Source organism: Dermacentor andersoni, chromosome 1 (assembly GCF_023375885.2).
Source record: "Dermacentor andersoni chromosome 1, qqDerAnde1_hic_scaffold, whole genome shotgun sequence".
In the NCBI taxonomy this organism is placed as follows: Eukaryota; Metazoa; Arthropoda; class Arachnida; order Ixodida; family Ixodidae; genus Dermacentor; species Dermacentor andersoni.
This window is the reverse complement of record NC_092814.1, coordinates 357154374-357180288: the sequence shown is the minus strand read 5'-3', so window position 1 is coordinate 357180288 and position 25915 is coordinate 357154374. Positions and strand designations below refer to the sequence as shown.

The 25915-nt window shown below is 47.2% G+C and overlaps 2 protein-coding genes across 2 annotated transcripts in view; both read left to right on the top strand.

Annotated features, from left to right (window-relative positions):
* Positions 1-17: 17 nt before the first annotated feature.
* Positions 18-12646, top strand: LOC129381219 (kelch-like protein 10). The gene is made up of 4 exons (XM_055063895.1): positions 18-421; positions 7498-7717; positions 10472-10621; positions 12428-12646. The coding sequence occupies exons 1-4, from the start codon at positions 177-179 to the stop codon at positions 12632-12634; spliced, it is 822 nt and encodes a 273-aa protein (XP_054919870.1). The 5' UTR covers positions 18-176; the 3' UTR covers positions 12635-12646.
* A 1880-nt stretch (positions 12647-14526) lies between these two features.
* LOC126516731 (uncharacterized) overlaps positions 14527-25915 on the top strand; it is a 29188-nt gene continuing 17799 nt past the window's right edge. The window contains exons 1-4 of the mRNA XM_055063821.2: positions 14527-14621; positions 20773-20851; positions 24574-24809; positions 25291-25459. Of these exons, the coding sequence (XP_054919796.1) occupies positions 14527-14621; positions 20773-20851; positions 24574-24809; positions 25291-25459 (579 nt within the window). The remainder of the gene's footprint in view (positions 14622-20772; positions 20852-24573; positions 24810-25290; positions 25460-25915) is intronic.

The following is a 25915-nucleotide window of genomic DNA, read 5'->3' as shown; positions in this document are numbered from 1 at the left end:
CGCGGAGCCCAGGAACGAACGTGCAGTCAACCCGCGTGCTCCATTCTTTCGCCGCCCCGGTGATGTGGCAGTGCCAGCCGGAAGACATCTTTAAGTGAAGCCCACCTGGTCGCCCTACTCAGTGCACTGGTTCTCTACGGCTTAACTCCCGGACTTAGGCTGACGCTGAAGAAGTTATGAACGCCATGGATGCCGACGACACTACTACCGAGGCAGGAGACGGGAAAATGATCACCGTATGTTTCGAGGCTGCGCAGCTCTTCAACGACGATGGCCGGCAGCCTGATTCCACGGCGGTTGCCGCGGCCAAGGCCATGCCGGCACTGCGCGATCTGAGGAATTCGCGACAGGACTGCGATGTCGTCTTCCGCGTGGCCGGCGGGGTCGAGGTGTGGGCACACCGATCCATTATGGTTGCCAAGTGAGTGTCGTTTTTCGCGATACTTTTCTCTCGTAGGAGTGTTGCCCATACGCGCGTGCTTGCGGACGCGCTGTAAACTTTGTCAACTGCAGCGCCTGTGCGAGTACATTATCCGGGTGCTGTTCAGTGTTGCTGATAACTTGCAGTAGCGGAGTTCAAGTCCTCAGTGGCCGCGGCGTCGTTCACGCGTGGACCCGAAAGGTGCGGGTCTTGTCGGCCGGCGGGTCCGTCTAAGTCATCCCTATTCGCTAGCCGCCACATTTCCACGAACTCAACCCGCTCGCGTCGAGCTCAACACGCGAGGTCGTCTAGTTCACGCCAGTCGTCACGCCAAAGCGGGTCGAGCAAGTCAACCTAAACCTCGCAATCTGACTGACCCAACCGGCCACGACGACGCTCTCTCGTCCGAACCCACTTCCGTTTCCTTGAATCCGACTACCGCGTATTTTGGCCCGACGGAAAGCTGATTTGTCACGAATTTCATCGGTTCATGGGCCATTTCGCGTCGGGCTAGCGCTGCGCTAGTTGGAGATCTTAGCTTAGGGGGAGATCGCAACTCGCCGCCACGTACTGTTTTCTCACCGACTGCCAACGAGGCGCGAATATGTTTACGTGAGTTTTTCCAAGCAAGTCAGGCGGTTTATCGCCCACTCACCTCATTTTGATACGTGTGCAAAAGCCCAGCAGCCAAATTTCGGTGCGACAAGAAAAATAAACCCGAATTTGTCGAGTTCATGCATTAAAAGAAGAGCTTGGTGAGAAACTGTTTTTTGGGGTTCATGGAAGCTTTAGCATCTCGGTCCGGGAGAGCGAGCAACCCAGTGGACACGTCTTCAAGTGACGGTGAGAGAAGAATCATTTAGCGAGATTCGTACCGTGACATATCCCCTCTGACAGAAGAGTATATGACACAGGGAGTCAACAGCGGTAAATAAGGAAAGCGTGCGCAAGGATCACGATGATAACTGCTAGGGGACAATATAAACCCTAAGTGATGTAAATTTTTTTTAGTGCAGGCATCATACGACTAAAGCGGATCTGGCAGTTACGTCTTTTTATATGAGTAATGGTTATCTTACTATGAGTAGCCTTTAGTAACCACAATTGAACAACCCACAGTACTCCTTTTGGTCACTCTGAAGTCCAATGGGCACAGCATGGACAAGTCCACAGATAACCCCATCTAAATTCATGGAGCCACCCTAAGCTAAATCACTATGTACTCCTTTTGGTCACTCTGAAGTGCAATGGGCACGGCATGGACAAGTCCACAGATAACCCCATCTAAATTCATGCAGCTACCCTAAGCTAAATCACTATGTTGTCGCTGTCGGTTCTTCGCGTGCAGGTACTCCGCCTCCTACGCACTCTTCACTGTCGCCAGGAAGCGCATGAGTCCCGAAACAAAAACAGAACAAGTGGACCCTGTCGCGTGGTTGGTGCCGCGCGGGGCACGAGCACGCAGGGACGGACCGAAACGTACAGCCGCTTGCTTGGACGCAAAGGGAATGCTCCCCCCTTTATTGGGCCCGAACATATATAGAGACACACACACACACGCAGGGGGCGCCACGCTCTGGTGGCAGCCTAACAAATGGGGCTGAACGGTGGCGACCTCTACAGACCCCTTAGATTTGATGCGTGTATTATTGTAGCGTTCGTGTTGTTGCTCATGTTACTTGACCGGGCACCGAATGAAAATGAAGTGCTTCAGAATTGTCACGGTGATTGACTTGCGACTGCATTCACTAACGGTGACACTTTCACATTTGCGTGCACACGTAGCGTCCGCTGCGTCGCCCGACTTGATAGACTGGGATTTTACTCGCTGGCTTTGTGTGTCAGCCAGCGCTCAAAGGGGTAAACTCCGAATGGCATTGATGCAGAATACGTATTATGAGTTAGCACAGTGGACTAAGCACATTAGTTGGGCCATAGAAATTTTCTCCCAAAAACCATTCCGATATTAGACAGCTTTAGTATGACGTACGCTATACCATTGCGTACGCTATAAAATAGCGGGTCGTCACTGCGCATGCGCAGAACGCTAAAGGACCCAGAGCGTATAGCGTACGCACGCTATTTCTCAGATTTAGCGTTAGCGTCTTTGCGTGGTTTGCGGAGTTTGCGTGAAACATGGCGGTTTCCCGGCTACCCGATTCGAATTGAATTTGGCGTTGCTTTTGTAAAATGCACTTAATTCGTAGCAAATGGTTGCGTAAACGGCTTTCGCAGACAGCTTCGACGACAGAGTATTGTGGATAACCTTGTGGTGTTTTCGTGATCGCTTCTCCTTTCGAACGAGTCGAAGCCTAACGAAAGAAATGGATGGATGGGATGGATGGGATGGATGGAAGGTAGGAACGTCCTCTTGGAAACGGGGTGATGGCAGTTGCCACAATGCTCCGCTTTTTATTATTGTTTAACTGTGTTGTAAGTTACACAAATTCGCCATTTTCCTTAAATACTTCTTCCTACACTTTTAACCTTATGTCAACCCTCTGCTTTTGAGCCACCAATCTTCCAATCGCCTTTTGCTGATTTCCAACGCATATTTATTTACATGACTATTGTTATCTCTAAACCCTAGGGCCTCAGGAAGCGTGACGGTGCCCGCATCGACATCGGGATGGACATCATCACATTTTTAGTGTTCTATTGTTTCTACATATTTACCACATACAGTACATGTGTCTTCTTCGTTAAATTTCTTTTTATAGCTGCGTGTTCTAAGACATCCTGACCTAGCTTCAAAGAGTAGGGTACTGCCTCTTGAGTTATCATAAAACGCTTCTTTCCTGATCTTCTGTTTCCAGTATCGATATAGTTCAACACTATGCTTCTTTTCCATTGAATTTGTCCAATTTTTACCTCCCGCGTTTTTAACCTGTCGATTAATGCTCTGTTTTTCTCCGTCCTCGTGTCTGGCATACTTACTGGTTAGCATCCTAGTTCTTTTCCGCCATTGTGAGTTAATGCTCTTTCTGTATAGGTATTCAAATACCTTAGCTGCCCACCGTTATCATTCAATTTCCTCAGGCGTTTTTCGCATAGGATTTTACTTTGAGCTTCCCGTGCTTCGAACGATGCCCCAGCTCATATCCCCCTGTACTGCCTCGTTTGTGGTTTTCCCGTGGGCACCTAGTGCTAATCTTCCAACAGCTCTCTGATTTACTTCTAGTCTCGACTAAACTTCTGCCCTTAAGCACAGGACCGCATTCCCGAAATTAAGCCCCGGCACCATTATTCCTTCCAAATACCTCTCAGTACCTCATAGCTGCTGTACCCTCACAATGCCCTATGTTTCATTATCCCGGCATCTCTTCGCCCTTTTGCTATGAGAGACTGTTCGTGCTTTTCCGAGTACATTTGCCCTTTGTTTATCCATACCCCGATATATTTGTATTCGGCCACTCGGGGTATTTCATGACCTTGTATTGTAAGCTCCTGATCAGTTGTATCGTTGAAAAACATCCCACCGGACTTAGCTGCGCTAAAACTGAAGGCTAGACTGTCTCCTTCGTCTCCACAACAATTAACCAGAGTTTGCAAATCTTCCTGGCTATCTGCTAACAGTGCAATATCGTCCGCATACATTAAACCCGGTAGTCGTTGCTCAACAACCTTTCCGCCTAATATGTACGACAGATTATACCCTAGATTGCTTCCTTGTAGTCTTCGTTCCACACTTATCATATCAAGCATGAACAGCAGCGGTGATAGAGGACAACATCGCCTTAATCGTTTGTGTACCTCGACAGTTGTCGTACTCTTAATTCCTTCCCATGTTATTTCAACATTATTTTCTCGATATATTTCCTGTAGGAAATCAATTACCTGATGAGCGATACCTTCATCTTTGAAAATGTTCCACAGGAGTTCCCTGTTCCCGTTGCCGTATGCACCACTTATGTCCAGGAAGGCTAAATACAGAGGTCTGTTTTCCGCCTTAGCTATTTCTGTGCACTGGGTAAGCACGAACAGGCTACCATCTATGCGCCTACCACTTCTGAACCCGTTCTGAAGTTCTCCGAGTATTCTATTACTTTCTACACATGACTGCATTTTTTATTTCACCGCCTGCATCGCCAGCCTATATATAACTGATGCTATCGTAATTGGTCGGAATGATTTTATCTTCGTCTTATCGCCTTTCCCTTTACAAATCAAATTCATTTTACTCTGTTTCCAGCTGTGCGAAATTTGCTTATTTGTTATGACTGCCTCCAATGCTTTTATCAGCGTTTCCTTGCTTCTTGGGCCAAGTTCATTAATTAACTTGATCGGAATTTCGTATATCCCAGCGGACGTGCATTTTGGAACAATGGCTTCCGCCTTTTTCCAGTTAAAATTGATCAGTTCTAAGCTGCATTCTATTGTGCTATAATGTGTTGCTCCCTCATTTGGGGCGATTACCCTACAGTGTTTCTTAAATGACTCAGCTATAACTGAACCAATATAGTTCCACAGCGTCATCTCCCTCTAAACATTTTCCCTCGGCATCGTGAATTTGTTCCTGCTTTCTGTGATTCGCTTTACCCTGCCAACTTATTTGGTTCCTGGATTTTCTTAACCCCCCTTTAGTTGCATCGCGAACTTCAGCCAGCCAGCGATCTGAGGAGTGCTTTATTTTAGCCTGCACGAGGACCTGCACTTGTTTCTTATGTGGATAAGATTCCCATTTTTGGCCTATTTCCTCTTCAGATAAGTGCGCCTTCTTTGCTCCTCTGTGTTCCCGTGATGCCAACCATCATTGTTCGATGGCCTCCCTAATTTCCTTATTTCACCAACTTCGTGGTTTCCTCTTTCCTCTGCAGCGGTTTACTCCTTTTACTTCTTTTGTTTTTGTACTAATGAGTAGTTCTGATTATAATCATACCTTTCCATGGGATGTTTTGCTATTGCTTCCACTATGCCGGCCGATATTTGCGCTATCTGTTCATTATTTAATTTTGCGTACTCTTTTTGACTTCCCTACATTCGAGATGAAACATTCGAGAAACATTCGAGATGTCTGCGCCGTCTATCGCTACAATCGGGACAGCCGCAACGACGGCATATGGCATCTGAGATTCAAAGATGTCGCCAGCCAATTAAAACGGTAAAAAACGTGTGCTGCTTAGCGTACGCTACACTATAGCGCATAGCGTACACTATAGGTTGCGTATGCTAAACTAAAACTGTATTTTTCTTTTTCTCAAAAAAATAAGTCGAAAGGAACAGCCCAACGCAAAAGTCGTACAGCTAGGAATTTCATAGAGGTAAAAACCTCAGTCACATCATCGAGTCCTTTAACGTAAAAGATTCAGCGCTGCTGCTAGAGCTGTATGGAACTAACGATCACTAACAAGAAATTCCGCTTTCCATGTCTCCTGTTACCAAATGGATGTAACAACACATATTGCAATAAACGCTCAATGCCATAAGCCAGTCTCTCCGTAAAACACTATGTCATGCAATGAAGAGATCTTGCGTAGGGCAAAAGATGGCTTGCAAAATTTCTATGCAAATTTTCATTATTCATATTTTTGTTTTCCCCGCGAAACACTGCTATTGCTAGAGGGAAGGATTTCGATTTAAATATTTGCGCGAAAGACTAAACTGTTATATTATACGACCACGAATTTGCTTTAAGAGGAAGCTTTAGCTCGGGCCCAACTTCGACGCGGTCTATTCAAATACATGTAAAACGCAAAAACGCTTTTCTGAGATAACCGCTGGACCGCTTTTAATAAAATTTGCTGCATTTGAGAGAAAAAGTTAAATTATACTGACTGTTGAAAGCGTAATTTCGATTTAGGGCCTGTATCTTATTGAAAGAATTTTGAAAAATTTGAAAGTTCAAAAAAGTTACAAGCAGGAAGTTTACAAATTAATAGCTCTCCGTCAAGAACAAATATCGCGGTTCTGTAAACGGCATCCATTAGATTATTCAAAGTGGACAAATTTGATATGCGAATTTATATATTATGGAAATTTGTAACGTTGTGTACAATAGTTTTGCAAAAGGTCTATTCGCGCTTTATTAAATTTTTTGAGATTCATGTGTAACATATCAATTTTGTCCGCTTTAGATGTAATATGAGATGCAATTCAGAGAATAGTTATATCATTTTTCATTGCCGAGTTAAAGTTGTAAACTTGATAGTATCGTTTTCTGGAAATTTGAGATTCTGCCAATTTTTTGTAAAAAATTGACAACCTAAATCAAAAATTTTAAACAACAGTCACTAGATTTAAAGATTTTCTTTTAAATGCAACAAACCTGGTCAAGTTTGGTGGAGTGGTTGCCGATAAAACGAATTCTCCTTTTAGATCTATTTAGATAGGAGCACCCGAGCCAAAGATTCCTCTTAACGCAGTACATTTATCAGTATACCCCAAAGGACGACAAAGATTCTTACGCAGGCTTCGCAGCAAGACAGGATGTCGTTACCTCCTTTAGACCATATAAAGCGCATAATAGCTTACCGGGGAAATTTTGGAGGACACTACGAGCCGCCAAGACCTACTTGACTAACGACTGATTTTTGCCGGGCGAAGCAACTCGTCGGAAACGTCCAATTCATGTGAACAGGTCTACTCGGAAATGCTCAGTGAGCTACGCGGATCGTGCGCTTACGGTTACTCACGGTTACTCGCATTAAATAGCTTTAAAATAAGAGGGAGACAGTAGCTGTCAAACCTCTTTCATTCACTTCAATCAGACAGAATAAGTTGTAATGACAATGGGGATCAGTCTTGCGTACACTTCTGCTTTTCTCACACTTTCTTGTCAGGAAGGCAATCTCAAGTTGGATTAGCGCATGCTCTTCATGACCTTAAAGTACGAAAAGTGCCGAGGGGATTTTTCACTGATCAGCAGCAGCCCTTGAACCCGAGTTGTTGGAGCATGAACCCGCAAACGACATCATCGGCGAGCACCCACAAACATTAGAATAGGGAAGGGAGTATAGGGGAAGAATTTACACATTTGTAAAAAACAAAAACAGAGTTGCTAGAATTATCGTTGTTGATCGTGCGCAGCACCCAAAGCTAACTCACTGTGTCATCGCTGTCGGTTGTTCCGTGTGCAGGTACTCGGGATGCAACGCACTCTTGGATGTCGCCAGGGAAGGCATGAGTCCCGAAGAGAAACAGAAAAACAAGCGGACTCCATCGATTCGGGTGATGATGGAAGACCTGGAGCGCGACATGGTGGAGCTGCTTGTCGACTTCGCCTACGACACTCCGCTGGACGAGCGCATCGGCCCCCACAACGTCGCCAAGTTTCTCGAGCTGGCCCAGAAGCACAGGGTCAGTCAGGGGTTGCAGTGCTGGTGAAGGGGTCTCTCGGAACTTGATTTTGAGAAGATGGTGCGCCGAAGGGAGTTTACGTTAGCCAGCAAACAGTAGGGAATGAACCAAGAGGCGTGCCCTGTTTACAATCCCCGGTGAGACTTCTCGTAAGGTAGAGGTCGCTGGTTGAAATGTGCACAACTCGATGGCTGCATTTTCACGGGGCGTCTTTCACAACCGGGCTGTTTAGCCATTGCCTTTCCTCATTCAGTCACTTGCATTGCCATTGCCTTGTCCGGCCTATCACTTAGTCGCCGAGTCACTCTCTCTCAGTCGCGCGAAAAGATAGTAAATCGTGGCAGAGAGGTAGGCTTGCTGGAATTTCGACATTTAGTGCATTTCCAGCGCTCAAGATGAAACGGGAAAACCAAAAAAGAAGAAAAAAAAGGAAAAGATAGGACGCTGCATCCCCCTGTCCGATTGTAATTTCTCCTTCTGACTTCCTGTTTCCACCTAGGCGCTGTAAATGTGAGATGTTATTAAGTTGTCGAGCCCCGCAGACTAGCACATGGAAGCACATATATCTGCTTGATATAGAGGGTATTGAGGGGTTAAGTAGTTCTAATAAAAAAAAGCGATGCTACCTACTCAATTTCTCCTTGTAGAGGTGTCTTATGCACTTTGGTGCACACAGTTTACGCAAAAAATTAGTTATCAAACGCATAAGCAATAAATATTCCTAATTAAATATTATATCACAATCGCTGTGTGTGTTGATATTTGAAACCGTAAGATTGTCGCATTTGAAGACGACTTCAATTTATTTGATTCTGCTGGAGCAATTCTGTTGCGAAATATTTATCGTAAGATTTGACACTCAGCTGATTTCGCATTCAAGGGCGTGGATAAAGGTGTTGGGTCGCTAAACCATCAAGCAAAACTTTTACCATGTTCTCAGCCTGACGATTAAGCCCCAACTAGACGTACGCGATGGAACGCGTCAGCACGCGCCGCCCTGGGCTCGGCGTCGCGCCGTATCGCGCCCGGCGGAGGAGCACGGCACGCAGCCGCACGATGCACGAGTTGCCGCGCCTCGCCGCGCTTGTAGTCACGACAGTGCAGTGTTGATAGGCCGCCACGTTAAATGTAGTCTAGCGGCAATGTTTAGCGATGTGTTAAAATGGCAGTCATACAGAATAATTTTTACTTGAACTTCATATTTCAATTTTTACAAACCATTAGCGTTTCATCCAGTTTTGGTCCAGAATTCACATTGGCTCGCTATTTTCACGTGAGGTCACGTCACCCGGGCGAAGCAAACGACAACTTCCAATGCCGGCGAAAAATTTAGCATTGCTTGGTGACGACGCTGCCAGACATCAACGTGCGACGGTGCCTCTGTGCTTGACATCGAACGCTCGCAGACGCGGCGCGGCGCGTGCGGACGCTTTCCGACGCGCACGTCTGACTAGGGCCCTATTCTACTGCGCGCGTGAGGGAAAGGGAAAAAGTCAGTAGGTGCTTGTTTTCGCCAGCTGAGAGCAAGAGCGCACCTGTCTTCAACTTCGGCGAACTTGCAAACGACTTGCCAGACGCTGCAAGCTACGTCACAGTGGGGACTCAACGTTTTGTCGCAATTGACGTCTATGAATGCAAAATTAATTGACTGAATAAAATTTGATTAGATATATATTTCAAAACAGAAGCATTCCAAAGTGCATAAACCGCTCATGCAAGCACATATTACGTATCTAGCATAGCCTCTTTACGAAAATTAGTATTGAATTTAAAGTGGGAGGCTTCGCGGCTGATATAGATACTTGCCTTTCCATATGCATGGTCTTCAAAGTTAAACAAAGTGTGAAGACCATGCATATGGAGAGGCAAGTATTTATATCAGCCGCCAAGCCTTCCATCGGCTAACCACCGCAACAGCGTTACGGGTGCCACGTTCTTCCTGCAGCAAGCCGTCTCTCGCCGTTGCTGGGGGGGTGCTATTATATTGTCATTATCAGTGAAGCGTTATACGGGAACATTTGCATGCCGGCCATACCTATGAACTTGAAAATTCGTAAAAACACTCACGGACATTACAAATCGATGGGTGTGGGATAACGGAGCAGCGCACGATTTCGTTCTTGTCTGCCTTGATCGCACACGTTTTGTGAGATGCGTACGCACTCTGCTTACGATTACTCACGTTTAGACACTGCATACAAGGAGCACATAGCTAGGCATAACAGAGAACCGGAAGCAATGTGGCGTTTTTAGATCACATTGCCTTTTTCAGAGACCTTGCTTTTGCCGATTTAGCCTGGATTAGAAAGTTGTCGGAGAACGATTATCGAAGCAAATAGCCCGCTGTTTAACGCCCTGAATTACGACAAAACAGCGGTGCAGGCACTAGAGAAACTTCATCCTTGCATGGATTTTCTTATGGTCAATATTGCTCGCCCCATTCTTCAACACCCCTAGAACTTTTTCGTGGACAGAGTGCATTCTTCGTAAAAATTGACGCTACATTTGTAAAATCACAGGAGCCCAAATTTATTTATTTTAGATAAATTTGCTGGCCTTGGTAGGCATGGCACTTGATGAAAGCGATACTTTGTACAACCATAGCACATGACGTTACGTGCCTGGATTTCCCACACGGTAAGCAATCGTTCTCTAGCTTGCCGGCCAGATGCACGGTGCAGGAGGACCGTGTCCCCGGTTACACATAGCCGCGCACCGTCACTTCAGCCCAGTGTTCGCACTTTTACGACGCAGATATTCTGGCTACTGGATCACTGCCTTAGCACCCTCGAGAAGGACCTCGACCCGCAGAACTGCATCGGAACTCGCCAACTGGCAGCCAGCTGGTGTTACTTGCATCTCGCGCAAGAAGCCTTGCGCTACCTGGTTCGCAACTTCAACGAGGTAACAAAAGCGACGTGCTTCACGGGCTTCGACCACATTACGTGCGCCTCTACGACGGCCATCCGATTAAGAGAAGTCAGGAATTTGACAGAAAATTTTAACTGCAAAGTTCTTCGGCCGTGGTTGGTGCCAGAATACGTGTGAGAATCGTCCATGAGATTACATCATTTCATTAATGTTTAGTGCCCGCAGGACATGTTATAATTGTAGCAGTGAAGCTGTCAGAAGTTTTGTACATTCCGCCAGTTTTGAGATAAATACTCAATCAAAGAGCGAAGCAGTGAACAAGGTAGCAAGCACGGAAGACCTGTGTTGTTGCGCAGCGTAAACAGCACCCCATAAGCTACCAGGCGTCACAGGTGCATCCGACGCGACGGTGAGTGCGTACGTGGCGAAACATCGCCGTCAGAACTCGGGTGCGGTCACGTGCTCGCGGCCGTCCACACGTGCACGGCATGCGTGCACACGCAAAACAGCAGACGCGTGAAAACGGTGATGATTATATTTATTGGCATCCCCTTTCAAACGGGGTAGTACATTTATCACGGCCTAGACTTTTGCCCATCTGACCTCGAGCATAAATTTCCTATTTAACATACTTATCGCTATAGCTTACGTTATCTATGCTTGCAATGACTCCGGTTCTATCAGTCTCTTCAATGTTTGCTATGCACCAATACAAACAGCATGAGCCGCCGCGGTGCCACCGAGCGGTAACGGTTGTCGCAGTTGTCGGGGATTTCCCTAGAAACAGCGCCGGAAACGCAGTGGTAGCGCCGCTGCCCGTAGTGTGTCGCAAGACACTTCCAAGCCCGACATTTATTAGGGGCTAGAGAAGCCTTCTATCATTTATACTAACATCTTTACTACCCTTACAGGCCAGCGGCCACATTTTCCATAAAGTTACTTAGTAATAAAAGAAAATGTACTTGAATATCTTCATCGCAACAAATATACGTCACCAAGGGGATGATTCGTTAAAAAGAGCAGACCTTTCTACCCGTTTATGCCTACATTCCTAAGCATTAGGTAGGCACAAAACGGCAAGGTATTGCCGTCTCGTGGATCTCCGTGATGATGATTGCGCGAGGTACGTACAATAGACAGATTTTTTGGTGAGGCCCCTTATAAAACACTATCGGGTCAAAAAAACTCCGTCATAACCACTCGCCGAAAGTGCAAATCATTTGAAACGCGCTGCTCCCCGGCATGACCTGCGATATTGGACACTACGCACAGTGCGCTGAAAAGTCTCGCTGGGGACGTGCTGGGCATTACGTGTTTACGTGCAATTTAAAGGCTGCTAATAAGAGAATGACACAATTGCTAGGCCCTCATAATTGCCGGGATTGTTTCAGGAGTAGGTTACCATTCGCTTGTAACCAACTTACCCAAAATCAAAGTTTGTTGCAGCTGGTCTTGGATGCGCCAACCGTGGGAATGCTAAGTGGAGAAGGTTGACCTCAGTGAACTCGCATAAACGAGTAGCGCATCGGAGCCAGACATTTTTTCCACAGCATCAAAAAAAGAAAGAAAAAGAAGAAAAAAGAACATAGCATTAGCGCTTGGCAACTCTACATAAAAGAAGAATTAACTATTTCTCTTTTATTTACTGCAGGCACCGCCATTTTATTTAAAGGTGGCAGAGAGTGTATGTACTTAAAAGTCCATAATGCACAACGGCGAGGTTATGCGTGTCGGTTGGCTAAACCTGCAGTTCTTGGTGATATAAAGGGACGGAATTGGAAATCTTCCGGAGCCTTCGTTTGTAAACAGCGAATGAGGTTGCCTGCATGCGTGACGCAGGTATGGAAGAGCAGCCCTCAGTTCCAGGATCTGAGGCCGGACGAGATGCGCACCGTCCTCGCAGACGACCGCCTGTGCGTTGTCAACGAAGTGGAAGACACGTTCGCCGCCATACTCAAGTGGATCTCCAGCGACCCGAACAAGAGAAAGGCCCACCTCGCCGAGTTCTTGCCGCTCGTACGCTTCGGATCCTGCCCCTTGACGTGAGCACACCCTCACGACGTCATAAGCCACACGTCTGCACTCAACGTTTTAGCGCTTATAACTTTCTTACATTATCGATCATGACGCTCCGCGGAATTTATCTTGGCGCATAAAGACACAAAGCGGTTTGGTGGGAAGCGCTAGTATTGCATCCTTAGATTGGCAACGAGGATATAGTATAAGGCTAAATGAAATTGTTAGTACAGGCTGTCTTTAAAGGGACACTAAAGTGAAAAATGATTTCTTCTGCATCAGTAAATTACCGTTCTACAACACCAAAAACACCACTCTTACAACGATAAGACGCTTCGTAAGCCAGAAAAAGCGCAAGAACGAAATACGGGTGGCGACGCCCACTTAAGTTCCCGCACCTGGTGGCTGTGACGTCTTGGATTTTGATGGCATCTTCTAGGGCCTACTAATTGTATATAGCGGCACAGATTGACTGCATTTTGTTATAAAGGAACCAAATGTTAAACATGGCAAGTTTCGGGAACCTTTACTCAGCCAACGCGGCCCAAATGAGAAAACATACTTCGAAATCCTTGAAGTCACACTGACGTAACGGCGACGGGGTTTCGGCGCGAAATTCAAATACCGATACTTGGACCTTCATTTCCTCATCTAATAATCAAACTATTTTTTTAAATGACTGCCTGCAGGGTTCTCCAACAATGCTTCATTAGTCTAAACTGATTTATTATTTCGCTTTAGTGTGCTTTAACTCTTTGGCATTAATGCTGGAATTGAGAAGATGGTTCCAGTCCCTGCAGGTTGGGGGAGATAAATATTGGAAATGCAGGTTAGTGCGACAACATGAAACATAAACATTGCAACGATAATTTCTGGACGAAATAAATGTGGCGCATCGAGCAAGAGAAGGAGCCACGCGGTAACGGGGGTTGCCCATCCCCTTAGAGACTTCGCTGAACTCCTTGAAGCATATATAATGACATTCATGCTCAAACGACCAGTTGCTCTTTTCCTCACAGTATTAAAATCCCAAGGACATGTTCTGCTTTATACTCATGAGCCGATAAGGTATACGAAGACCGGAATCACTTTTGAATTACTGACAAAAAAAAAGAGAGAAACATCGTCACTGATAATGCCGGTAGCACCATTTGATGGCGAATGCAATCAACTAGGTGGCCTGGCCTCCGAAATAAAACCCACCCCGAAGCTGGGTTTTGTTACCGCCAACGCCACCTCAAGACTCATTTCAGGAATCACCCGACGTTTGTGCGCAGGCGCGAGTACAAGCAAGTGCGAGAGAGAAAATCTGGGGCCTTCTGCTCCTTGAATATCTGACTTCGCCTAGGTACTACGGAGGAGAAATTGATTTGATCGCTCGGTATGCGTTTGTTCATAGGCGTGCTGGCATTACGGTCGGTGCAAGGTTGTGTGTGGGCGTGGATGCCGTGTGTCGTCCGCAAGCTTTCCTCTTGCTCCGCGGATGTTCCTAGTGAGTTTGTTGCATTTTAGTGGCGACGGTAACATGGGAAATTGCGCGATAGTCGTGCGCGGATCATTGAATCTGTGACATTGACGGCGGGTTAGATAACATTAACACTTTGTATAAAGGTACGTCAGACTCATTTTCTCGGGCCTGCGTCGCTCGCGCTGAGTCTGTCATGCCGGATTATACGTTTCACGCACCTTACGGCGCTCGGCCTTGAAAATAACATCCCATTTTCTCGGGGGAGCCCCCCCCATACCGGGCTTGCTCTCCTGCAGCAATATCTTCGCTCGTGCCAGACTTCTCGTATGCAACTACCTACCGATTTATGCACGTATTTTTGCAGAAAGACGTTTATTTACCTGAAAAGGGACCATTAAAAACACCTTTGAAAAGACTCAGAGAGTAGCATACCAAAAGCCTTGCACGAGCGAAGATGCTGCTCCAGGAGAGCAGGCCCCGACTCAACTACGGCGCCCACTGCTGCCCCGGGAAAACAACTGATGCTATTTTGAAGGTAGAGCGCCGCAGGTGCGAGAAAGTCTTTCCAATGAATGTTTAGCTTCTGTGATTCGCGTACGTTCGACGCCCCTTTATACAGAGCGTTAAAGTTATCTGATTCGTCGTCAATCTCACAGGTTCATTGATCCCCTGGCGACGATCACACGATTTCTTACGTTACGGTTGGGACAAAAAACGCAACTCACCCGCAACATCCAAGGAGCAAGAGGAAAACTTGTGGATGACGCACGGCTACAACACACACACACGACCTTATACTGCAATGGCAGCACTCTTAGGAACAAGCGCATACAAAACGATCGAAGAAGCTTCTCCCCCATAGTACATAGGCAAAGTAAGATATTCAAGGAGCAAAAGCACCCAGATTTTCTGCCTCGCGCTCGCTTGTACTCGCGCCTTCGCACAAACGATGGGCGATTCCTGAGATGACCGTCTCGTCAGCGCGATAATGTGCGAAGCAACACGGCCTCTATATTATGGTTGTCGCATCAGTTTTTGCGCCAAACTCAGTGGAAAGAAAACAAAAATGAAACGAAGGTAGGCGGAGGGGAGGGGGGGTTAGTTTGCTAAAGCATGGCAAGGACAGCAGTAGATTAAAAGCAATCCTGGTCGTACTTCTAGTCCTACGAGACCCAATCAAATATTAATTTTTTATGCAAGGTGTTTGAGCGAATACTTCCAAATATTCTTAACAATAGGCTCTTCGAGAAAAAAAAAACCTTTTCAGAAGGAAACTGCTAGCTGCGGCGGACACCAGGAAGTACCAAGGGCGGACTAATTAGTTAGCTGATTAATTATACTTCATTAATAAACTTCTTAATTAGCGATATTTGGTAGTTATTGTCAATCGTGAGTTTGTAGCCCCGGAGAAGACGATGTCATATCAGTTTTTAAAACAAAGAAAAACTCGTTTTCTAAAGCCCTGCAGCACTAGAAAGCCTGGCGTTTTTTTTCCGCTGAAAAACGAAACTCTGCGATTGAGGAGCGCCGGAAGTCTTGAGCAAACGCAACGTACGCTGGTGACGTATTGCAATGACTATGGCGGCTAATTCGAAATGTACGTGCTATTTTCCCTAGCTAGGAAGCGTCGATGCTAAGCATAGGGGCAGCAAGTGTTATCTTTCGCTTACTCACTCGGCGGAAGGCAGAGGCTAGTCATCGCCAACTACGCAGCTGTAGATTTTAAGGTGCTGTTCGGCACTGGCCTGGAGCTCTGCCAGTGCAGTTGCCTCCGGAAGCAGTCCTTTAATTTCCATTCACATTACGCTAGCTTCATTGAAAGAATAAAGCCACACGTTTGCGACAGTGCAGTTTATTTAGTGGTGCTGGTATCGTGACATGCAGCTATCAGAAGTTATTTTTAAGTGGTATGGGCTTGACAGCTAAAATAAACGAGGGATCCGCAGCTGAAAACTTCTTGGCATAGTAGTGCGAGGTTGTTTTGTAACAGCTCCCGTCCCATTTGTTGTAAGTGCTGGGCTAGGATTAGGCAATCTGGACTTAATACTACGTTTAGCACTTTTGAATCATGTAACAAAGATCAATTAAAAAAAAGGTTTATTTCAATCTTTCATTTCTTTGTAGGCCTATTCGGACACTCCACGAGAGTAATAACATTTTGGACGACAACACATAATATTTACATGACGTGCTCAAATTACTTTCCCTCCGTTTCGATGCACAGACGAAGGCGCTCTTTCAGAGTAGATAAAAGCATCTGTCTGGGAATGTTGTCGAAGGAGATTCTGACACGTTGTTTCGTATCCTCGAGGTTGGCTGGTTCCGTTTTGAAAACCTCATTTTTAACATATCCCCAGAGAAAGAAGTCCAATGGTGACAAATCGGATGAACTAGGCGGCCCGGGTGTGTTTCCGCCACACTTAAGTCACTGGTTGGGGAAGGACTCGTCTACAAATTTACGAGACGATGAAGAAAAATGCGGCGGGGCTCTGTCGTGCTGGAACCGAATAGTTTTTTTCAGCGCAGCCAGTGGTGACTCTGAGGCACACTCGGAGACGACGCCCTCTAAAACGCACTCTTGGTACTTCTTTCCGTCGATGAAGGTTTCCGTCGATGAAGTAAGGACCAACAATACGGCCGTTATAAATTCCACACCATACGTTCGCTGACCACCTTACCTGGTGCTTATGCTCACGAAGCCAGTGGGGATTCTGATAGCACCAATACTGTGCGCTTTGCAATTTGACATTCGAATCCCTGCAAAATTGTGACTCATCGATCCAATGCGTTCTGTTGAGAAATTCCGGATGTTCGTCGCGTTGAATAAGGCACCAGTTTCAAAAATCGAGCCGTTTCTGAAAGTCGCTTGGTCTCAGCTCTTGGGGAAGACACACATGATATTAGTGGTAGCTGTGTCTTGAAAGTGACCTCCGAACTGAAGCTGGGCTCGCTCCATATGCGCTGGCAATTTCCCTAGTGCTTGCTTCCGGCCTGACAGCGACGTATGCCAGTACATCGGTGTCAAAATCATCGATTGCACTGGCTGGTGTTGCGTACTCCAGGGTAGCATGATCTGAAGTGAAGGGGCTAAAATGACGGAGGACAAAGAAGAAACACACACACACACAGGGCGCCCTGTGTGTGTGTGTGTTCCTTCTTTGTCCTCCGTCATTTTAGCGCCTTCACTTCAGATCATGCTTAACCAACACGCCCAACTATCCATCCTAACGTCCAGGGTAGCGTATCGTACTGCTCCCTAGATGTAGCGACGCCTGCCTATTGAAGCTCGACCGACGTTACTTATTGGGTAGCGTGGCGTTGTCGGCGGGCTGCAGGCTTCCGGTAGACCATGGCGACCAAGCAAGGGCGAGACGATTTCTAGTGCGAAACTTGCACGGTTAATTCAAAGGTTGGTGAAAGAAAATGAGAAGAGCATGCAGTGAGTAAAAGTACATTTCGGAGCCCCTTAAATAGGCTCTCTGCAATCGTGGGCGGGATCTTGCTTCCGTCGACGTCACGTGACCGGCACAGAAAGAGGGCCCCTCCTCCTCTGGTTATACCGAGCCTGCTGAAAGGAAGAGGTCGTCCCGCCTCGTGGTATTGTAGACGCCTGTCCACCTCTTCTGCGCGTTGCGGGTTCGTGGAAGTTCTCCTCTAGGTCCAATTCGAGAAAAGGGCCTCTCTAAACTCGCACACCCACACACACATACACACACAAAAGAGGCCTGTACACTGCGGGGCTTCCGGCAGACAGGCAGACACTCGAAACGGTCATGGCGATTTAGAAAGTCACGCTTCATTTCGACGAGGCCTGGTGGAAGAAGGTCGGGTGAGAGAAAGTTCGTTCTGCACGTGGAGCGGGACGCCAACAATAGCAGGCGAAGTCACGCCTTATTTCGACGAGGCAGGGTGAGATGGTTGGTTGGAATTCCTTTCAACACGTGGTGCCAGACGCCAACCCTAACACTGGTCGCTCCTTTTTCTGTGCATGGACTGATCCAGCGGTCCTAAACTGATTAAATATTGATACGAATGTGGGGCGAGCTGGCACACGACAGCCAGGTTGTTGGGCAGCATAGAGCATCCATGCCAGCCCCGCGTCCTTTTGCGCGCACACATAAGCCAGCATAATGTCCACTTTCTTGGTAACGGAGTACTGGAGTTGCGCTGGTGCGGCCATTTGCACAATATTAACGCTGCGGCGTTGAAACCTTGATCCTCAAATGGGCGAGGTCGCACCAGTGGTAATGCAATGGCTATGTCGCACGCGCACCCCGAAAACAAGCATTTTAAAGGGAAACGTCAACGTGTTTGTAAAACTGGCGCTACAAGCAACAAGAGCTAACAGCATGCAGCCACTGCCGCGAAAGTCCTCCTTGTTCCGCAAACGAACCTTTCCTTCGTCTCATGCGCTTCCTAACACTCAGCGATTATAAACGAACAGCACATGAACCTAACGAATAAATGAACGGATGGTGATGCCTCACATCTAGCTCACCCAGTAGCCACGTCAGAAGTGGTCGAGAGAAAAAAAAAATAAGAGCAAACCTGCCGGAAACGCCTACCAGGGCTTCCAAAACGGGGGATCGTGTAGTGGGCGATGACTAGCCTCTTTCTTGCGCCTACCAACGAAAGAAAAGATAACGTCAGCCGTGGTCTAAGCTGAGCGTTGAGGCTCCTTAGCCTGGGGAATCACCCCAGACATTTCGAATTGAGCGCCGTATCACCGCAACACGTGATCAACGTACGTTGAGTTTGCACTGGATTTCCGGCGCACCATGTTCACCGCGTTTCAGTTTAATGCGGGAAAACAGATACTTGAATTTCGCGGGCTGCAGGGCCTTAGAGTAGCTTTTTCTTTGCCTTAAAAACTGATACGGCATCGCCGTCTTCGTGACTACGAACTCGCCATTGGCAATAACCGCCAAACCTGGCTAATTCAAAATTTCGTTAGGCAATTTTAGATGTTAACTATGTGATTCACATGTTTTTCATAATTTGTGACGTCCCCTGACCTGAAAGCTTGCTCCTTAAGAGAATTCCTATTTTTGCACGAAAAACCTACCTTTAGGGTTTTTTGAAAGTGTTCGCTGAAACATCCTGTAGAGTATTCGTGAGGTGCTGGTCTTTCGAAAGACACACGTTCTACTCCGTTCCTGGCGTTCAGATGAGTTCAAGACGAGGGCAACGCAAGCGGACTTTACCGAATTCGTGTAAGTGGTTAATGGCTTCGAAAGGGCACGAAGAAAAAAGTGTCGGCTGTCTTCAATGCTCACCTCCGTGCATCGTCGACGCGCGCTGTCGCTGGACGTGCTTCTTCCGTCGGCCATCACTCGGAAGTTCACGAGCGCTGCACGTAGACTTAATGCGATGCCATACAGTCCCACTCATCAAGACGCGGCTAAACGAAATTATCATGGAAGCCGAACGCCGTTACTGTGGCCCAATGATGAACAATAATGAAAAGTGATTTGTTTCGTGAGAGATACCAGCAGTCATAGAGGCACTGCGTAATGAACGAGTACACGAGACATACGTGAATATCTTGAGAAATAGCTGCAAAGCTTGCGCCGCTGCCATGGTTCTCCGTAGTAGAAAGCTACCTATCAAGAAAAGGGTCAGGCAAGAAGGATCAATCAATCAATCAATCAATCAATCAATCAATCAATCAATCAATCAATCAATCAATCAATCAATCAATTAGATCTTCCAATGACCGTTGGGGTAGATAGGGAGCAGTTCTCGAACACTCCTGGCCTCCGAGATTGCTTGGCACCATGGGCCGCAGAGATTTCCCTGCAATAATTACTAGAGGGAACTCTGGCATTGCAATCACTCAGCCACCATGTTACTGGTGGGTAGTACACGCATCTTTCTGATCTTCGTGCTCGTGGATTCCGACGTTCTTCCGGTTTGGTTTATTGTTTAATCTGCCTTAACCTTCCTAAATTTCAGAGCAATTTTTCCTTTCCTAAATTTAGAAGGCTATGAAAACGTACAATTGCTACCAATTGCTGTGGTTTATCCTGTCGAGGTAGTCAAATCGATCGAGACGCACAGAGCGCCTCAACGCGCTGGCTTTCCTGCGGAAAATTCGTAAGTGCGCTCTTTGTCGCTTGTCCATGCATATGGACGTCCGTGGTACTATGCTTTCAATATAGGGCTTCTGCGCTAGAGGTCCTGTGTCTGAATCCTGCCTTCGCATAATTTTATTTAATGTTTATTTAGCTATTTATTTCACAGTATTTTGTATGCAGATGACGAATTTACAAAGACACAACGTGATTTAAAGCGAGAAGGACGAAGTTTAGGGAAATCCATGTTACTACCCATCATTCCCTAACTGGCTGAACCACCCCGCTTGCAGCTACCGTAGACGCCAGCACCAGCGTTCCCTCTAGTAATCATTGTACGAAACTCTAGGACGGCCCCATCTCGATGATCACAGCAAATAGCAAAGTCCTGCTACAAATGCACCCATCGCTCGAGGCCTAGTAGCCGGTCTAGGGGATGAAGTTTCCACTGCTGTTACGTGTTCGAAGGCAGCGGGCCGTGAAATTACGTCAGAAAAGGTGGTTTCAATGAAACTTCACGTGGGAAGACCACACCAAATATGTAGTAGTTAACCTCGAGTTGCCTGCTTTGTTGTGTCATTTCGTGCCGCTTCACTTTCTACAGCAGAGTTTACATCTTTCTGCAGAGACTTCGAGAAGGTTGCCACTCATCCACAAGTGCAGAGTGATGGAGACAGCGTGAAGGTGCTGAAAGTGATTGAACGGGTTAGTTGCTTTTTCTGTGCACTGCAGCTGGGGCCTCGCTCTATTACTGATGGCACGCGTCTACAATTGCACAGGGCACGCGCACTGATCGCGACGAGCGTTAGGGCGCCTTAACACGAAGCGAGGCTTTCAGAGGGAAGACGTGGTCTCCACCGACGCCATATCGGTTCTCATCTCTGCGGTGCCGCCTCGGAGCGTGTACGAAAGCTGAAGCAACTCATCCGGCAAGCAGCAACCGCAGTACACGACCGCACCAGAGAGAACCAATATGGCGCCGGCGCTTCGGATAGGTGGCGCCAAATGTGTCTAAGCATGGAGTGAGGAAAAAAATTAGGAGGGAGCCTCGCGCAACCCGATGGAAGCCAGGAGTGTCGTTCCTGCACGTGGCCAGAGATACAAGCAAAGTGTGACCAGATATACAGGTACAGCAGCCGCGCAGCTGCCGGCCGAGCGCGTTTCGATAAAGAATATGCAGATCCCACGCACTGTGGAAATCGGTGTAAGCGAAGCTTTCCGTGCTGGATTCTTTGATTGACGATAATTAGCGACGATGTGGACGGCTAAAGCTTAATTTCTTCGCCATTTAGGCTAACATGAGAGTGGTGAGTTGATGTTAAACGTTACTCTGCGTGCACCACTGATATTTGTCTGCGTAGTAAACAGAACAGAGAGAGAGAGGTGGTTGCTTGAGGCGTTGTTGGGCGCCATATCTTATAACCACTGAGAGAGTTGAGCGTTGTCATTTCCTGACTTGTGATATCGCATTCTGGAGGAGCATTAAACTTGAATTGGATTATGGGGCTGTACGGGCCAAAACCACACTCGGATTAGGAGGCAAGCTGTAGTGGCGGGCTCCGGATTAGTTTTGACACTGTGATGTTCTTTAACGTGTGTGCACGTGCGTTTTCTCTTTCGCCCCCATCGAAATGCGGCTGCCGCGACTGGGGTCAAATCCACGATCTCTAGCAATGCCATAGCCCCAAAGCTAATGCGGAGGGCGCAGAAGTGTTGATTTGACGGTCGAGCACTTCCGTAGTGTCACCTGGACCCTGCGGTGTGCTTTAATTAATGCAGCTCTGCTTGCACACCCTGCGTAATTTGTCAGATTGACATATTTGCATGGCGCTTATTTTTCAGAAATAGCAGCAGCGTACTGTACCGTACCTTGAACTTAAGTTTATCCTGTTACCCCACAACCGCTGTCTTATAGTAGTGGGGTTTCCTTGCCTTCTCGCGCCACCTCACCCCCTCTCTTATATGGGAACTGCCTCTTCTCCCTCCCGCTCCTTCTTCTCTTTTTCTCCTCTCTACAGTTCTATCTGCGTGCCCTCTGGCCTTGCACGTTAGTAGAAAGGGAAGCGCCGCTGTATCTGCAAAGCTTCTGAGGGGAGTCACGGATAGTTATAGCTGTCAAGCGACTAATGTAGCGACGGCCAGGGAGCTCCCGAGAGCATTGTGCGCATTGACGCGATGGGGTGAAAACGAGTTTCTTCCGTTGCCTTTCCTCTCTTACTCGCGCCTCTCATCTATATACACGCTGTGAACCACCCCCGACGTGGTGTGTGCGACAGCAGCAGCCCCAGCAGCAGTGGGAAAGGCGAACGAAGAGGCAAAGAAAGCTTCGTTTTAAGAAACTGCTCATGGGATAAACAACCAACTATCCCGCCCCAAGCGTCTCGGCAAATCTCGATTGTTGCTCAGTGATTCGATGCAAGAGGTCAGGTGTTGGGCGGACACTAAGAAATGCACTGAGCAAAGGGACTGGCGTCACGGAGCGTTCGATTGCAAAGGCTGGCTGCGTGACGTCATGTTCTCTACTATCTTTTTCCTTGCTCCATGGTTAAAAGGTTGCCTGTACCCTGAAAAGTGGCGCTGCTATCGAGGCACCCTAGACATGCGTATGCTGTAAGTTTAGACATCAGAAATGTGTGTGAAACGAATTATTGATATTAATGAAATTTTGCTGCTTTTTCTCGCACACATGCGTACACAGTATGAGTGCCACTTAATATGACGGTGCCTACCACACGTGAAATCCGCGCATAAGTGGTTTGCACTAACGTCATCTCGAGGGCCATATTTGAGTACTAGTACAAGCACTGTGAAACGCTGCGCCTGAATTTGATGCATTTATTTTCACCTTATCGCCAGCAGTGCAGTAGAAGGTTGGAATTAGGTCTTAATTTGCTATACGCGAGGTGCGAATCAATTGCAGGAAATTGTCTGTCGTTGTTGGTGAAACTTTAGGACTCGCCAAATGCCGCCTCAATGGAACGACCGTTCATTCCAAGGAGGTTAAAGAATTGCTGGAGTGGATTGTATGTCCCGAAGGTGAAGAGAACTATAAGTAAACGAAGAAAACGATGAAGCGCTTTTCGCACATTTCCCACGAGTTAATCAACCTCCTTCGTTAGTCATGGCTTATTTTACCAGACAGATGCTTATCTACGTATAATTCAGTATTACTGGTATTAGAATCAAATCAGAATATCCTGGCATATTGTATATATGAGAAGGTCATCAATATTCAGTAGAAATTACTATTCTCGTTGGGAACAACGAGCTTTTATTTTCTAATTGGCCTATAGCATCACCATAACCGAGCCAAATGACTTTATCTGTAAGCGGACATCACCCGGCAAGGCTCTATTTCAGGTAAACGAGGGACAAGCATGGGCTCCACCTTTCCTGGTAAGAAGCTGCGGCAGCTTCGATTCTAGCAGTTTTTCTTTATCCTCATTGGTTCAGTCGGAAGCGGCGCGCCGCTGCCTGCCTACTTCATTCCAGCATATATGTACCCGTGCCGTGAGCGGCCGGTCGGGCTTTAGATAGTATCGAAAGCTACTGCAGCTTTCTCTTGTAGCGAGAAGGAAATAACGCATGCGCTGTTAGGGATGTTGGCGCATGCTGCGCCAGCAATGTTGTCGTGCATTATTAGTGCTTATACAATGTAGTGGTATGCAGAAGCTCAGGACCTTGCAATCTCTCAAGATCTCGTGCTACGACGATCCTCCTGCCCTACAGTTACTGCGCAACGCGAACAGCAGCGTTGACAGCACCATCGCGTCATATAGAATGCAATTAGAGCACACAACACTATCGTTATGACTGCAGCTTATTTTCTGTTGTTAAGGCGCCGGCAGCAGCGTAATCGTTAATTTATGTATCTCGTCGTTTACAACAGCTTGACAGTTTCTGGCGGTTTTGTTGTACATATGGGCTTTGTGTTCTGTTGCCGTGCAATATCCGGTGTTCCCATATTCCGTAAACTACAATGTGTAATTTAACGCATACAAGCATTGGCCACACCTTTCCTGGTAAGGAGCTGCGGCAGCTCCGATCCTAGCAGTTTTTCTTTATCCGCACAAAGCTCATCAGAATGACGACGTATAGCAGGCGTGTAATGCAGTAACAACGCTCATACGGTTGTCTTGTGACTTTTTGTCCAAGCCCAACGTGGCGCTACACAGCAGCCACATAAGTAGAATCTGATTGGTCGCAGGAATAATAGCTGTGTACTGGCCGGCTGAATTCTGCGCCAGACGAAGGCGCTATTAACGGGGATCTCGTCTATATCCTTGGTAACCCGGTACACGTAGACGGACAAGTTCACGCTCTCTTTCATTCGTCCTGTTACGTACTTTGTACCATTTCTCTGCTTTCCAAGATTTATGGACGGCAGGTCATTTTTACCGTACACATGCGTGAACTTTTCCCCGCAGACACTCACCCAGCCCTCCATGCCTTTTGGCGCGTTCGCCGGCGATGAACCTTACATGGTGGTTGGATATGTTGCACGCGTCGACCTGAACAGGCGGTTGTGGCTCAAGCCTCGCTTGCCAAAGGACATTCTCTTCCTCTTCGGTGGCTGGACAACGGGCGCGACCAACGACATGCTGACCTACGACTGTCGTGCTGCCAAGTGGCGCGTGATGGAGAACCAGAACGCTACGGCCAGGTAATGTGGCCCCCTCAACAAGCTAGATTGTTGCAAGTGGCTGTCAGCATGCAGAAAAAAGGGTAGATTTTTTTCAATGCGATGTTTCGCACAGTCTGAAAAGAGAGGCAGCGTGCCAGAAATGGTGACCACTAGCTCGGAAGTCCACGCGCACAAATATTTCGCAGGTACCAGCTTCCGAGTGCAAACTGATGGAAGCAAGTGATGCGGCTTCGTATTGTTGAGAAAACGCGGCGTTGACTAAGCGCTTTGATATTCGCATTCTGTGTTGTTATAGCTTTCATGCAGCGCTAAAACTTATTTTCCTTATTTTCCGGGTGTGCAGTTTTGTGGTCACACCTTAGAAAATGCATGCAAGTGCGCTCCAGCTGTACCGAGGGATAACGTCGATAAAGCTTCGAGGCCAGATAGCTAGATTATGCAAAGTTGCTGGGGTGTACATCGCATTTTGTACATCGGTTTTCGTCAACGTCCACCGCAGGGCGTGCCATGGCGTGGCCGTGGTCAACAAGTGCATCTACATCGTGGGTGGCAACGACGGCCGCGTGTGCTACCGCACGGTCGACTGCTTCGACGTGGCTCAGGCCCGATGGAGCGCCAAGGCTAGCATGGCGTATGAACGCAGCTACGTGAGCGTTGTAGCTCTCCAGGCAAGCACGGTTGACGAAGGGCAACCACGTTACTATTGCCGCAAAGCTAGCCAAACAATACGGTCGGCGCGAGCTTTTATGGGAACTGTACACATTGCATGCAACAATTGCATACAGTGCTGTGGCAAGCAAAGAAAAAAGAGAATGAGAAAGTGGTACTTGGAATAATATTTCTTATACTGAGTGATTACTGTATGTACTACCATTCTCGGTTTTTCGAGTCTTGCACTTAAAATGCTGCTACGAATCTTACATTGACACTAACGAACCACGAAACCCCGCGCCCTCAGCTGTCCCCCGGCGTAAAAGCCACGACATTGTTAGATTAGATTATGGAGTTTAACGTGCCAAAACCACTTTCGGATTATGAGGCACGCCGTAGTGGGGGACTCCGGAAATTTGGACCACTTGGTGTTCTATAACGTGCACCTAAATCTAAGTACACGGGTGTTTTCG